At 40.8% G+C, this 16,260-nt stretch overlaps 1 protein-coding gene across 1 annotated transcript in view; it reads right to left on the bottom strand.

Moving 5' to 3' along the window:
• Positions 1-11,387, bottom strand: part of ARHGEF33 (Rho guanine nucleotide exchange factor 33) — a 59,760-nt gene extending 48,373 nt beyond the window's left edge. The window contains exons 1-2 of the mRNA XM_075535438.1: positions 11,363-11,387; positions 9,298-9,347 (exon numbers count right to left, since the gene is read on the bottom strand). Coding sequence (XP_075391553.1) covers positions 9,298-9,347; positions 11,363-11,387 — 75 coding nt within the window. The remainder of the gene's footprint in view (positions 1-9,297; positions 9,348-11,362) is intronic.
• Positions 11,388-16,260: the final 4,873 nt, after the last annotated feature.

Raw genomic sequence — 16,260 nt, 5'->3', positions numbered from 1 at the left:
TGTGAAAGACTGTCTTGACACTGGAACTCTTTGATTCTGTGAAAGACGAAGGGACGGTATGGCTTGTGCTCTCTCGGGGTCTTATGAGAGGATGGAGAAATTCAGGCCTTGGTTCCTTGAAAATTTAAAAATCAGAGTGCTGGCTAAGCATATAACAGCGTGCCTTTGAAAAGGAGGCGATTTTATTATATTCTTGGCCAGCACCACAGACAATGAGAGAATGGCATTTTCTATATCAAAACCTAAAAACTCACTGCCACTGGGTCGATGCCAACTCAGTGACCCTGTAGGACAGGGTAGAACTGCCCCTGTGGGTTTCCAAGATTGTAACTCTTTGCAGGAGTAAAAAGCCTCCGTTTTCTCCCATGGAATAGCTGCTGGTTTCAAACTGCTGGCCTTGCAGTTAGCAGTCCAGTGCGTAACCGCTACACCACCAAAGCTCCTTTTCAGCACCAGTGGCCTTCAACCCAAAAGTCTGGCATGGAAATGTCTACAACGGCAAATGCTCAATGTGTTGTTGATAATGATGGAAGTCATCTTCGGTCGCCACGCCCAGCAGTGCAGGAGTGCACAAGTTGCCAACCTCCACACCAGGAAAGGGTGTCAATTTGGGAGGCAGACAAACCAAGGTTCAAATCCTGCTTCCCTCCATCACGCACTGTGACGTCAGACAAGTTCGCTAGCCTCTTTGAAACAGCTTTCTCATCTGTAGAATAACTAGAGTAACATGTATTTCACAGGATTGTCATGAGAATTGAATGAGTAACTATAGGTCAGGGGCCTGCTGACACAGTGCATGCATAATACATAGGAGGTGTTGAAGAAATTTCCATGTTCTCTCCCTTGCTTAAGTAGCAAATCAAAAAGTTAAGCACAAATTAAAATGTGAAGAAAATGGAGAACTTCTAAACTTATCTTATTGATTGATCAAATGAATGAAGTATTTTCCAGACAGGAAATTAGAAACAAAAGATAATAATGACATTAATCTTTCCCAACATCTATTTTACCTCCTACTAGCTCTAGATCTCTCATTTCCGACAGAGCTTTGTAGAAGGTTTCTTCTTGAAAACATTCGGCAAGTATCTTTGCTTGAAAGGAATGAAAACTAAGGTCATTAACAACAAGCACTTCAAATGCGTATTTCTAAACATCACCTCTGGTCTGGTCATCTAAATGCGCCCAACTTGCAATGACATCTTCCATTAAAAAAAAAATCACTCAGCCTCCCACATCGCCTTTTAAAAAAATAAACAAACAAACAAAACATAGAATATTGCGGCTCACTGTGCTTCACAATTATTTCTTGCTTTGTTTCCTCTACAAATGATCTCCTTCTGGGGTTAGGAGTAAGGAGAAACACAAGGAACCAAGAGTCATACTGAGAAAAAAGGCCAGTCCTGTCAAGTGCTTGGGGTTTGAAGTCAGAGACCACGTACGCCACCTGGTTTCCAGTCCCTCCACTGTTGTTTTCATTCATCGTAGTGGTGGATTTGAGCTGGATTCCGTCTTCACGGTGGACTATCACCAGATCTGCTGCTTTTTGGTCTGGTGATGTGCATGATGCAAATTGCCGGTACTTCACTAGCATCTCAGCTCCCTTGTGTGGCTGTGGGGAGCTTCCCCCAGAGAACAAATGGTAACAGCAGGGTCTTAAAGGAAAGGACTTTGCTTCACCCTTCAGAACTCCACCACGCAGAATTAAGAACTGTGGATGCAGCGTTTGCTTGTTTTCTCTCTTTTCTTAACACCTAAGCTAGAGTCACTGAGAACGTGGAAAGTGCTTGAGCTAGGAGACCATTTCCTTCTTAAATATCAGTTTGAGCCCCTTGCTGGTCTGCCATTGAAGTAACACTATTGTTTCAAGTAGCTTCACCATCAGTGACTGACCAGTCAGGGAGGAGAAGCCATTGTGAGGACCATCGCACGTCTGAAATATGTCAGTTATAAGAAGCAAGTCTCTTAACATCGTTAGCTGCTACAATGGCTGTCCAATATACACCTGGCTTCTCCCTTGTGAATAAGGACTACTCCGAAGATAATGGCCTTAACACTTCTGTAAACTTTCTCTTGGCTGTCCACAGCCACCCCAGCGTTAGAGACAGGTGCCTACTTTGCTCTCCAACAAGGTGAAATGTCCATCTTGTTGATATTCCCCATGAAGCTGCTTTGGAGAGGTTATGACCCTCCATCCTGCTGCTGCAAGAGGGCTCTGTTGGAGGTCGATTCAGGGGAGACTTGCCCTTTTCAGCCTAGGGCACCACAGAGGCCATCTGAGGCTCAAAGAATTAAAGGAGAGGGTTCAAATTCTTCCTATTTCCTGTTTTTAACTTGTTTCTCAGTTTTCTTTGCTTTCTTGGCTTCTTCTCTCTTCTGAAGATGAATTTTAGTCAATGTCTTCTGCTCTGTTTTTCACCAAAAGTCTCAAATGAAATTTTCCTATATTCCAACTTGCTCTTAAGACAGTCTCCCTTCCTTTGTTTCCCATGCCTAATGCTAGGAAGCTGGTATGAAGCCTGTGGCTCTGGAATTCTGCAAAATCATAAGCATCAATCTTTGGGAAACTTCCCCACGGGAAGCCATATTCCCACAACACTTGACCAATGCCTCCATGGGAGCGAACACTCCGGTGCTTTGAAACAGACACAGCAAGGATGCTGGCGTCGTTGCTCTGACTTCCCCTGACAATGGCCAGTCCAGAAGAAACGTGATCCTTCTGCCAGCTGCCAGCTTCCTAATTTTAAGTATCTGTATTAATCCCCAGAGATGTAATGATTAAAAACAGCAAGTAATTTGGAGAGTCAAGTATAAATTTCCCAAATGCATTAGTTTACACCACCTCCAGAAGTTGACTTGAATGACATTCTTACAGGGCCCTAGAGAAGCTGATGTGAGGTTTGATGTGCTGAGGATCTAGCTTATCCTGAAAGAGCTAACTTCTTTGGCATTAGAAGAATATTCATCAGGGCCAGAGGGAGAGTAAGATTGAAACAGGACATTAAAATCCTAGAAAACTTTCCAGGGCAGTTTTGATGATGAAACCTAGTACTGGTTTCTCTGGTGCTCATAATTTTTCAAGTAGAACATTTTTTCTGTGGTTTATTTTTCAATTTTAATTCCAGAGAAAAAGAGAGTAGGAAACAGAATCATCTTAAATCTCATTCGTTCAACATGACTATTATTAACACCTGGTGTACTTTATTCTGTTTTGTTCTGTGTATATGAATGTGGATCTTTACATGGTCAGAGTCACACTGTCACACAGAGTCACTCTGTGTACACATTTCTATTCTGTCCTCCTTTTCTATGGTCTAACATTCTCATAAGCCTTTTCCAGTCCCCTTCTAAATGTTTTTAAAATATCTGTTTCAACAGTTATCTAATATTCCACCCTGTGGTGTGTCTGAATCTACCTAGGTTTGGGGTTTTGTTGGCAATTAATAATGCTTACAATTTTTCAATATTATAAAAACTGCTGTGATATAAGGTTTTTTACTTAAAGATTTGTATACATTTACAAGTATTTGCTAAATATGAAATTACTAAATCAGAGGATGTTAGATAGTATCTCCCCAAAGGGAAAGGTATTATATTCGATGGAGGCAATGTATTCAAGTAACACAAAATGTATTTTGACCACCAGGTTTGAAAAGTTGTAATAATCGAGTTGTTTCATTTTGGAAACACTGTGCATGACATGAAATGTGCTAAATCACTAGATCTAGAAAAATATGCCTTGGGTAACACACTATAGAAAACATAAATCATGAAAGTAGAGGAAGCCACTGGGTTTAGAATCTTAAGACCCCGAGTGAGCCAAAAGCATGGTTGGGGTTCAGGTCATTAGTATGAGGCTTGGCCAACGAATGAATTGTACAATTATCGCCTTCGTTCCTTAGTTGTGGCGGCCCTTTTTCATAGTGATGGAATCATAATTTTTTTAAACAACCTATATGGAAATGAAGTAATCAAGGCTGAAGTAACACAATCTGACTTTGAAAAAGAGGTCGAAGTGGACTAAGAGATGGGTATTTGAGGCCAACCAGGGGTGAGAGAACAAGGGAAGAAGTTAAAGATCAAATAAAAGGGCATATGTTGTTGCGAGGTACCATTGAATCATTTCCTACTCATATCAGCCCCATGAACAACAGAAGAAAACACTATCTGGTCCTGCACCATCCTCACAACTGTTAAGCTTGAAACCATTGTTGCGCCATTGTGTCAAGCCATGTTATCTTTTTCTCTGCTCCTCTAACTTACCAAATATTTTCCCAAAGACTGGTTTCTCCTAAATACATGCCCAAAGTGCTGAGATGAAGTCTCGCCGTTGCTTTTAAGGTGTGTTCTGGTTGTACTTCTGGCTGTTTGTGCTCTTGGCAGTTCACAGGACCCTCCGTATTCTTTACCAGCATCATAATTCAAATGCATCTGAGCCTGCAAGCCTAGCGGGTAGCTGGTATATCTGTGCTGATTCACCTGTTATGGTGGTCATCCTGACTAGAACCAACTGAAAGAGGGTAGAGCTAGGCTTCCTTTGTGGTTTATTCCACTGTTCAATTGCTTAAAAAGATATTACATCCAAGGATAAAAACAAAAAACTCAGTGATTTTAAACGTCCGGGGTTTTGATTTAGCTTTTTTTAAAATTGGGAACTCTTAACAGATATTATAACCGTCCATAATTCAATTACATCAAGCATAATTATACAATTGTTGTCATCCTCAGGTTCAACACATTTTCTTTCTTCTTTAACTTCGTGTTATAAGCTCCTTTTAATCTCCTCCCTCCCCCACCCTACCCCTCAGTAACCCTTCTACCATATAGACTTGAATGTAAGCCAACCCGAATATCAGCCAAGGCACCTAATTTTACCACAAAACTGCACTAAAAATGTGCTGAAAAACTGCTTAGACATGAGTATATATGGTAGTCACATTATTTATATATTATTATTTTGCCTTATCTTACACCATTCAATACATCCATTCACCTGCAATTCTGTTATTTTCCCCCTTCAGTGGGGTTATACAGTCACCCTTGCTATCAACTCTTCCCCGCCCCCCACCCCCCACCCCCACCCCCCGCCTCTCTTCCCGCACCCTCAGGGAATCATTATTCCTTTTACTGTTTCTGAAGGGTTATCTATCTTGGCTTTCATGCATCTAATGATCTTACTTATACAAATGAATATATGTATGTTTAACAAGATTATTGAGGTAAAACAAAGATAATAATAGTAAGGGGAAGAAATATTAAAAAACTATAGGATAGTTATGTGTTTCCTCAGTGCTATACCACAGCCTGGACATGTAATCCTTATCCCTTTTGTGTGGCCCTACTGTGAGGGACTGCCCAGTTATCTTACAGGTGGGTTTTGTGTCTCCACTTTGTCTACACTCCAGGTCAATTTGATTGCTTGTTTGTGAACATTTGATACCTATTCTCATCAACACCTCATGATCACACAGGCTGGTGTGCTTCTTCCATGTGGACTTTTTGCTTCCATGCTAGATGAATGCTTGTTTAACTCCAAGCCTTTAAGACCCCAGAAGCTATATCTTTTAATAGACAGGCACTATCAGCTTTCTTCACCACATTTGCTTATGCATCCTCCCTGTCTTCAGCGATCATGTCGGGAAGATGAACATCATGGAATGCCAGTTTACTAGAACAAAATATTCTTGCATTGAGGGAGTACTTGAGTGAAGGGCCAATGTCCATCTGCAACCTTAATACTAAACCTATAAATATATGCACATAGATCTATTTCCCCATCATCATATATAAATATATTTACAGATGTACATGCCTGTATTTAGACCTCTATAAATGGCCTTTTTCTCCTAGTTCTTTCCTCTATTTCCTTTTGTCCCACTATCATGCTCAGCCTTCATTTGGGTTTCCGTAATTTCTCTCAGTTACATTACCCTTACTCACACCCTACCAGGTCTCCTACACCCTCTCACCACCGAATTTTTACTTTCCTGCTCTTTCCTCTTTTTCTTTGTTCTTTCCTCCTGCCCCACTACCATATTTACCCATCACTCACCTCTCAGTAATTCCTCTTGGATACATTTCAATTGATCAAACACAACCAGGAATGCTACACCCCCTTCACTGTGAATTTTAGAGCCCTTACAATTCCCCTGTCACTGTTGTTATTGGCTCACCTGACTTAGGGGTTTGTTTGTGTGTTTTGGGGGTTTTTTGACCAGCTCCTATCCATTGCAGTGACACAACTTTACTAGAGTACTTTCCATGACTTATCTTCACCCACACAGCCTGTCCATTACATGATAGTTTTAGCCCCATCCTTTGTCAGGCATTGGTTGGATACCAAACTCCACAGAAGCAAGTGCTGGCAAGCAGTGTTGATAGCAGGCTTCTGGTTTTCTCGGCAAGTGACAAGGTTTGACCTTCATCCACACTTGCTATTTACTCTCCCCAGGACTGTGTATAGTCGAACAATCCACACTACTATGGATGGTGCTGGGGAAGTTCAAAGGAAAGTTCCTCAACTCTAAGTCCAAAGGCCTGATTAAAGAGGCTAAGATCACTCACATGAATGCAAAAGTTAGTGTTTTTCCGAAGACCAGAGATTGCTTCACTGACTTAGCTTTTTAATCCATGATATTTTGATGAGTGTATGAAATGAAGATCTCTTCCCTCCCTCCTATTCCTGCCCCCAAGAAAGCAAAACTAGGCAAGTTTCCCAAACCTTCTGGCACCAGATTGACTCCGTCAAACTTCTTGACTCTGTGTAGGCAGTGTATGCATCTTGCAGCTGTACATGCATTCAGTTAATGTGTATTGAATATATATGGTGTGTATATGTATGTATATATATATATATATATATATATATATATATATATATATATTTATGCCTGACACTATATCTTCTGCTGAGAGCATAACAGAGAACAAAATGAACTCAATCCCTGCCCTTGGAGCTTGCATTCTAGTGCAGGAGATGGACAACAGGAAAACAAACAAGCTAATGTAGACTATAATGTCAGAGAAGAGGAGTTTTTATCCAGGAATTAAAGAGACCGAGGACGGCTGAAATTTCATAGTTGCTCCACAAACTTTCCCTTATACTGTAAATTAAATCCTATTATAATAGCTAGCCTCTTCACATTTCCCTCCTCCTTCCTCTTCTTTTTTTCTTGTTCTCTTCCTTCATTTGGCTGGCTGTTGCCGAGTAAACACACTGGGGCTCAGGAAGCACCTTGGAAAGCATGGGCGGTTATGAGCACAGTGCCCCAGAGGGCCTACAGGCCCACTTCATCGCCCTGCTTCATTTGTTCCACTGTGAACGCGGGCATCTTTTGGATTTGTGTTATAATAACGTAATGAGGCCGCCTTCTGGGGGCTATATTTAGCCCACGTTCAGGCAGTGACCTACATAAAATCTTTAACAGGCTTTGAAACCATACCCGAGTTTAAAGATGTTCTCATACTCATCAAATGCCACACGCAGGTGAGACATAAACAGGTGCAGTGGACAAGAAGGGCATTTGGAGGTTTGGGACTAGGTAGGCATTCAGTAAGCACTGTGCTTCCAGAGCACTGCTGAAGCTGGTCCTTCTGTGGGAAATATCCTTCCCCCATAGCCACCTACCAAATGTCCAGCTTGTCCTTAAATGCCAGGTTCCAGCCCTCCTTTTGATAGTACTTCAATAGATCCTTCTCCACATCGGATAGATCTGTTCAATCTTTTTATTATCATTCTTTCAATGGTCTAAAAGCTACTTAGTACATGTGTTTCCCAGGTTCTATGTATTATAAAAATGAGAATGTCTATTCCAGCTATTTCATCTCCCATTAGTCCAAGCAGGTCTTAGTAGTAACTCATAGTAGTAGCTCAATAAACGTGAGATTGATTTTAATGAGACCGCTTTCCCTATCCATGATGCTCCAGTGTTAGTCTGAGTCTACAACAGTGGTTCTCAACCTTCCTAATGCTGCGACCCTTTAATGCAGTGCCTCATGTGGTGGTGACCCACCCCCAATCATAAAACTATTTTCAATGCTACTTCATCACTGTCATTTTGCTACTGTTATGAATCAGGCGACCCCTGTGAAAGGGTCGTTCGACCCCCAGGTTGAGAACCTCTGGTCTAGAAGCTGTAAAGTTAAAAAATGTTCAGAATCCTGAACTGGCTTGCCCTAATTGAGCCCATAGCCACAATCTGTATTATGATATTTCAGGTAACTGTTATTTCCACTGGATTTCCATATAATTTTTTAATGCCTAAACATTTCCTACACATTATTTGATCCTCTGAATTACTCTATTTTCATTCAAGAGACTGCACTCTTTTCTAGTTATCAGAGTTCAAAACATAGAGCCAACTTTGAAGTCACCCTTTCTCCCAGTCTCCACCTCCACCAACCTTCAAAAATTCTTTCTTCCTTCTCGTTTATTCCAGATGACACCATATTCATTCCATAGAGACATATGAGTTTCCCTATACAGGCTATTTTTATACTATCAGTTATTATACAATAACATATAGTATAATAATGAATGTCTATGATTCTTAAGGACAGAAATAAAAATTTACAGTAGAAAGTAAGTACTATACTGAGAGTCAAAACAATCTGATGTGATCCTTATAGTAAAGATATTATGTAATGTTTGCCAGACCTTTTATCTTCCTTGTAAGTTAAATTAATTCCATTGCTTAAATAGGTACTTTAAGGATTTTTTCTGTCACCTTATTTGAACATTTCCAATGTTATCCCCTTGAAATTCTCAATTCTCTCAGCTAAAACAGGAAAAGCGGGTTTTGTACTCTGATAGGAATTTTATGGTGCAATGTATTGGCCATAGTAACAAAGATAAACCAAAAAAACCACACTCACTGCCATTGAGTCAATGCCAACTCATAGGAAAGCTATAGGACAACCCTGAGACTGTAACTCCTTATGGGAGTAGAAAGCACAGTCTTTCTCCCTTGGAGTGGCTGGTGGTTTCAAACTGCTGACCCTGCAGTTAGTAGCTCAATGAGCAACCCCTAGGCCACCAGAACTCCTAGAAATAACAGCGATAACATGCACACACACACACAAAAAGCAGAGTTTGAAGCGGGGAGGGTCCACTTTATAAACGGGATAACTTGTCCTTCAGCTTCCTCAAAAGTCCAGTGTGAACAGTGCTCGCTGCTCTGCCTTGCTCAGTCTTAATGCAGTGACACACGTGGAAACACCTGGGAGTTGTAAACAACTCTGCAGAAAAAATAGCATCATTATTATCCATTGGAGCATTCAAAGCAATCTCTGTGACTTTACCTGGTAGATTTGGGTGGAAGGATTATTCACTGGCATATGCTCATTCTCCCCTGTAGAGAGAAAGAGATGTGTTCACTTAGCATGACTCAATCGGTCCCTGTCCTCTTCAGATACATGCAGGGAATAAGGAGATCTATAGGATTCTGTGTTTTCCTGTGTGACAGGAAACAACTGATCCCAAAAGAACATGGCATACTGCCCATGGTAACTTCTAGGGCAGAGTAGAACTGCTCCGTAGGGTTTCTGAGATTGGGGGTTTGAACCACCAACCTTGCAGTTAGCAGTCCAGTGCTTAACTCACTATGACACGCATGCTTCTTTTTAAAACAAGTTTTATTGGCACTTCATCCACATACACAATTCAATATTTCAACCATATCAAGAAGATTTGTACCATCTTTACCACAATCAATTTTAGAACATTTTATTTTTCCCTATATTCATTGTTATTCATGATTTTTTTTTCAATTTTGGCAAAAACATACACAACAAAACATTCAACAATTCAACAACTTCTACATATATAATTCAGTGCCAAACTCCTTTTAATATGGTGTAACAAAAAACAATGGCCATTGAATCATTTTTGACTCATATTGATGCTATAGGAGAGGGTAGATCTGCCTCTGTAGATTTCCAAGACTATAGCTCTTTACTGGAGTAGAAAGCCTCTTCTTTCTCCCTCAGTGTAGCTGGTGGTTTTGAACTGCTGACCTTGCTGTTAGCAGCCCAACATGTAACCCACTATGCCACCAGTGCTTCATCTAATATGGTATAGATAGCTTTTATATTCACATCTTAGTGACTAAACCATAATTACTTGAAATAACTCTTGTAGTAAAAAACCCAACATGTTCTACCACAGTAGGAAACTCTCTCAATCAAACCGAATGATTGGTGGTCATTAAACAGACATGAAGTATCTCTTATTCTTGGGACTGACCACAGTTTGCCTGGAGGGAAAATTCTAGAGGGTCAGAAAAGCTGTCCTATTTTCACCCTATTGTTCTCAGGAAGTCTGCATAAACTGTTCCTACCTCTGATCCTTTCCAAACATCTGAACTCTGCACTCTGGTCACTACCAAAATTAGCTAAGGAAATCTTATTATCCTCTGGGCCAGACTACAGGAAAAATGGGATTCCCAGCGGAGATGTTCTGGGAATGATGTGGGCAGGAGGGAAACAGTACTGGCAACAGTGAAGATTGAGAGACGAAGGCTGCTCTACAATGGGCCTTTTCCACAGCAATTGCCCATGAAGACAGGACCTCAAGTAAAATATTCAGCTTGTTGCTCATTCAGTCCGCTACTTCTGTGTGATCAAGCAACTTATAGCTGAAAGCTCTGGTCGCAAACATTTGGCTGTGACTCTGTCTCTCCTAAGTCAGGCTAGTACAAGAAACTCTTCCTTAGAGGAACCAGCCTCAGTATGTTGAGTTCATAAATAATACATCATACTGGAATGTTGGCCCAGAACTTACACGCATAGAAGCCTGTCCTTATACAATCTAGACGGTTTGGCATCACCGAAATTCTTTGCACGAGTTTAAGTGTTTAACCCTTTTAACACTTGTGTAGTGGAAAAAGTCAGGACGTAGCAGAGACCAGCCTCCCAGATCTAAATTTATATCTCTGTTTCCTCATCTGTAAAATGGAAATCACAACAGGACCTGCTTATAAGCGATTCTTGTAGAGATTAAAAGAGAAAGCTCTTGTGAAATACGCCATCCTAGTAGATGTGTAATGTTTATGAGTTAAAGTCGAATCTTGGATTACATGAGATAATCTCTAAGGAAAATAAAGTAACTATTCAGATCAAATTAGATAGATAGCATCTCCTAGTCCTACAGCACTGACTGTGTTCTTCAAAGTCACCACGTGATAGGGAAGTAAGACAGTCCAGCTAAGCCACGGTCATGGTTGAGACAGTGACAAGACCTACATTTCTAAAGCGTGCATTCCTTGAATCTTGAACCCTAAGGGAGCAAACAAAAAAGCAAACCCACTGCCAGCAAGTCGATTCCAACTCATAGCAAACCCAAGATAAGACAGAAAAGAAATCAAACCTTGCTTTGCTTTGTTTTTTTCCATGGTGCCTGTTGCTTCTCTCCTCCGGCTTATTCCTCAACATCTCATCATCACTGTCTCTGGATCAGGCCACCCCGTCTTCCCTGGACCTGCCAATTGAAATCAAGAGGAGTAGCACGTGGAATCAGCAAGGCCCCTGGACTTCTTTGATGTGTAACCTGGAACACAGCTATTAGAGGCCACTTGAGGTTTGGGTGTTTTTTTTTTCTTTTTCTCTCTCTTTTTTTACTTTTAGGGTGATTTTTTCAGTAGAGTAAGAATACTAAGTTGAGTAAACGTTTTGCTTTTAACTTAAGTATTTTGTAAATATGGAAGTCATTACTTAAGGTGATAGTTCAAAATATCTCTCTCTATATATTCTATATATATTCTCTTTCAGGTCAAATCAATTAATTTAGATCTACTGATTTTATCAGCAGCCCAGAATTCTCCAAAAAAAAAAAAAAAAGTTGATCAAGTATATCCCTTTCTATTTCACTGAACAGCAAGTTCTTTGATGGCCTGGTCCCCACTTTCAGTACTGGTACACTTCTCTGTATGCAGGAGATGCTTCTCAGATATGACCCGGCTGTCATGGCCATTAGACGGGAAGCTGCGAATTCACAATGCAGTCTACCAATCAAATAGTGCCAGCCAGGGTTGTTGTTATTGGCTCTCTCTTTTGGAGGGGGGCCAAGCAGCATTTTAACCCTGTGCTATCACTGGAGAATGCTCCCACTTTGAGAGTCTTGACCAGCCACCTCCCATTAAAGACACGGAAAGTGCTAAGGCCGAATGGAAACAAGATCTAGGATCTACCACTCAGTTGCATTCACCTCAATTGACACTGAGAGTTGCAGAAAGAATTCCCAAGGCAGATATACTTGACATACTTTCTATTTTTGAAATAATAGTGGTGTCAGCAAGCTTACTGATGGTGAACACTCCCTGTTACAGGCAGTGAAGGGGGCTCAGCTGTAGCATTTAGGGTCTTTTTTGCCAGAATAGCTGCACTCTGTGACTGGAGGTCCATACCTGGTTCTCCAGGCTTCCAGTGATTCTGTGGGCTGCCCCACACTTTCAACAAATTCCTCTGCTACTGAAATCAGGCAGTTTGTTTCTGTTGCTTTCAACTTAAAACCCTGACTAAAACAGGATGTAACCACACTCTTCAAGATTGAGACAATATGTTAAAACTTTGTCATGACTCTAGTGACAAAAGCAGTAGTTACCCAGGCTGGGAGAAGGGGCTGACTACAACGAAACACGGAACTTTGGGGGTGATGTTGTTTCTGTTGCTTAATTGTACTGAACAAATTTGTCAAAACTTATCAAACACATACTCTATGTGTTAGTCTGGGTGGACTAGAGAAACAAATCCACAAAAACTTATAGATATATAAGAAAGAGTTTTATATAAAAGGTAAGTGCACTTTAAGAAAGCATCCCAACCCAGTCCAGTTCAAGCCCATAAATCCAACATTAGCCCATATGTCTGACAGCAATCTACAAAGTCCTCCTCCATCTCACAAAACACACATAATGACACGACTGCACAGGAGGAAAGCCGAGTCAGTGAACATGTAAGCATCTCAGCCCTGGCAGGGGTCTCCACACGGCTGTTCCAACACCCAGGGCTGCATTGGGGTAGGTCCATGCGGCTTCTCCTTAAGAATGTCTCGTAAGAGGTAAGCCTTGTCAGCTGAAGCAGGGAACTGGCTAAGACAACTGCACCCTGGTCCGACCATCAGAAAGCAAGAGACGCGAGAACTAGAAAGGTAAGGCTTACTGAGCCATTTATTTCTCCTTCCTTCAGTTAATTCCACATGTGTTTATTGGCCGGGTTGGCACAATAAATCTTAACTATTATAACTGAGTATGTTTAACCTTGTGTAAATTGTACCTCCAGAAAGACAATAAAACCAACTGAAAACATTTTGGACATGTCCTGAGGCCTATGAAGCAAAGTCATCAGTTAGCAAGGGTGGGAAGGTGCCCACGGATGAAGAAATTATAAACAGTCATACATGAGGAGTTTTACAAAAGTCCAAGCCAAGGTCATACACTATTGGGATTTTTCCACATTTCTTGTGAACGTGGAAGTTATGTCCATTAGATTCTCTTCCCTAACTAGCTGAGTCTCTTGCCATAGTTAATATAAGCACGTGTTTGCTGAATTACTTTTTATTATACCCCAGAGTTGAAAAGGCTCGGAGACAGTTATCTTGTCCAACATCATTTGTAGGTGAAAAAAAGTATAACTGAGGTCTGGAGCAGGTAAGTGGTCTTCCTGAGGCCATCCAACTTTTAAAACTATTGTTAGACATGGTTTCTGCTAAATTTGAAGAAAAATATTGAAATATGACATGCTATTTTCTCATGAGATTTTTTCCAGAGAGTTCCCAAGGGATTTATCTAATGTACAACTAATTGAGAACAAGAGAATGTGTAGTCTACCGTCGGGAAGATGAGAGGGTGCACGCTGTCAGAGGGAGGGCCGCCTCAAGCCCACGTTGGTATCATGTAGTCACTGACTTTAAGACAGAATCAAAACTTCATGACTGCTACAAACAAAACTAGAGATCTTATTTATTTCATTACAAAAGTAACACAATTGGACTAGAGAAAATTTTGGAAATGCAGAGAAAACACGTGTAGTCCTATGTTTAGTTCCTATACGTAGGCTGGCACAGTAAGCCATCTCATAACCATAATGATTATATATATAACATACAAATGATGACTATGATCATTTATTACTATCTAGTCATTTTTCTCTTAAGGGATTGAGTACAATTACCTCTTTTAGTGGACTCTATCTATAATATTATTGCTGCCTTTTCACCTATATGATAATCATGAAAATAAATTTTACCTTCTTTTAAAAGTTAAATCATTGTCGTTCATGCTGTGACTGTTGCACTGTGGTGAATGCTGGAGGGTTACCTCCTTGAGCTCAATCAATGTTAACAATTTGATGGCTTCTTCCATTCTTTTCACTGTCCTCATAGAATCACATGCAACAGTGTGTCAAAAATTGCTACAAAAGTATAGAAACCTTTATGAAACAAAAAATCAAAATGTGACATTATTGTCTTGACAAATCCTCTCGATAGGTCTATACATTTCTGCAGGTGGTAGTTCCGTATCTCTGACCCTTCCACAAGGATTTCTGCACTTTCCATTTATACCATGTCAAATATAGCAGTTTTTGGCATCCCCAAGAGACTCCAATCTTGTTCCTTTTCAATGATTTTTGAGTTTGGGGAACAAAAAGAAATCTGAAGAAGCAAGATTATAGTTATCCAGTAGATGGGTAACATTTCCCAAGGAAATTCTCATAGGGCATTTCTCTGTGCCCTTAAGGAATGAGCAGATACAAGGTTGTGATGGAAAAAAACTTGGGGGCAAAATTTTTTTGCCTTTTCTCACCAATGAAGTTTTATATTTTCTTAAAACTTCTTCCTGATAAGCTGCTATAACAATTCTGTTTATTAAAAAAAAATCTCTCCAGATTGTCTCTTTGAAGTCACACAAAACAGTCACTATAAGCCCTCAATGAAATGATCTAATAAATAAATAAATAGTGGCATGGGCAGTCACTGTAATCTTCTAAGCTAAGCTCTCTGCCTTGAATGTAACTGGCCCACCAGATCCCTTTGGAAGCCACTGTTTTGATTGGAACTTTTCGGGAGGCCCCCCCAGTCAGAGGAACAGAGAAAGACCCTCAGTGAGATGGACTGACACCGAGCCTACAACAATGGACTCAAACATAGCAATTGTGAAGATGGCATAGGCCTTGGCCTATTGGGCCCTAACAACAACATCAGAGAAGCTAAGATGGCTGTACCACGGAGGAAACCTGTCTTTACTCATCTACTGATCACTGAGGCATGTTTAAACATGTTTTGTTTCAAGTAACATGTGTGAACTGGAACCCTAGTAGCGATACTTTCTGACTTACCCGTGTATATGCAGGATATCCATCTACAAAGGAGCCCTGGTGGTGTAGTGACTAAGCATTTGACTGCTAACCGAGAGGTTGGCAGTTCAAACATAGCCAGTGGCTCCACGGAAAAAAGACCTGGTGATCGATCTGCTCTGGTAATGACCACAGTGTAAAGAACCCTCTGGAACCACTGTGTCACTCTTTGTTGAGCTGACTCAATGGCACACAGCAACATACACTTGGTTGGAATGCGTCTATCATTGCAGCATCATAGTCTACGTCCCTGCATCTTGCCTCTATCGATTACTAATAACACATTGCGGCAATCTCTGCAAGTTGAGTCTTAAAACTCTACCCAATTATTTTTAACGGCTGCATAATATTCCATAATACAGAGGACCATTCCTGTATTGGTGAACATTCCTTTTACTCCACATTTGGCTTTGTGTTGTTTTCACTGCATCAACAAAACCTTGGTATTCAGATCTTTACATATAGGTCTTTTTATTTCTCTGAGGTTTTAATCGATACGCCTGCAAATCCAGCTGGACCGGAGGATGTACACTGGTACAGATGGGAACTGGAAACACAGAGAATACAGGACAGATGAACCCTCCAGCTCCAGTGGTGATACTGGGAGGGTGGAGGGAAGATGGGGTAGAAAGCGGAACCAATTACAAGCATCTACATATAACTTTCTCTCTGGGGGACAGAAAGAGAAAAGTGGGTGAAGGGAGATGTTGGACAGGGTCAGATATTACAAAATAATAATGACTTATAAATTATCAAGGGTTCATGAAGGAGGGGGGACCAGGGAGAGAGGGGAAAAATGAGGAGCTGATGTCAGGGGCTCAAGTGGAAAGCAGATGTTTTAAGAATGATGATGCAACAAATGTGCTTGACACAATGGATGGATGTATGGATTTTCATAGGCAGTGTACAAGCCCC

The sequence above is a fragment of the Tenrec ecaudatus genome, chromosome 17 (genome assembly GCF_050624435.1).
Source record: "Tenrec ecaudatus isolate mTenEca1 chromosome 17, mTenEca1.hap1, whole genome shotgun sequence".
NCBI lineage: Eukaryota > Metazoa > Chordata > Mammalia > Afrosoricida > Tenrecidae > Tenrec > Tenrec ecaudatus.
This window is presented reverse-complemented; position numbering and strand designations above follow the sequence as displayed.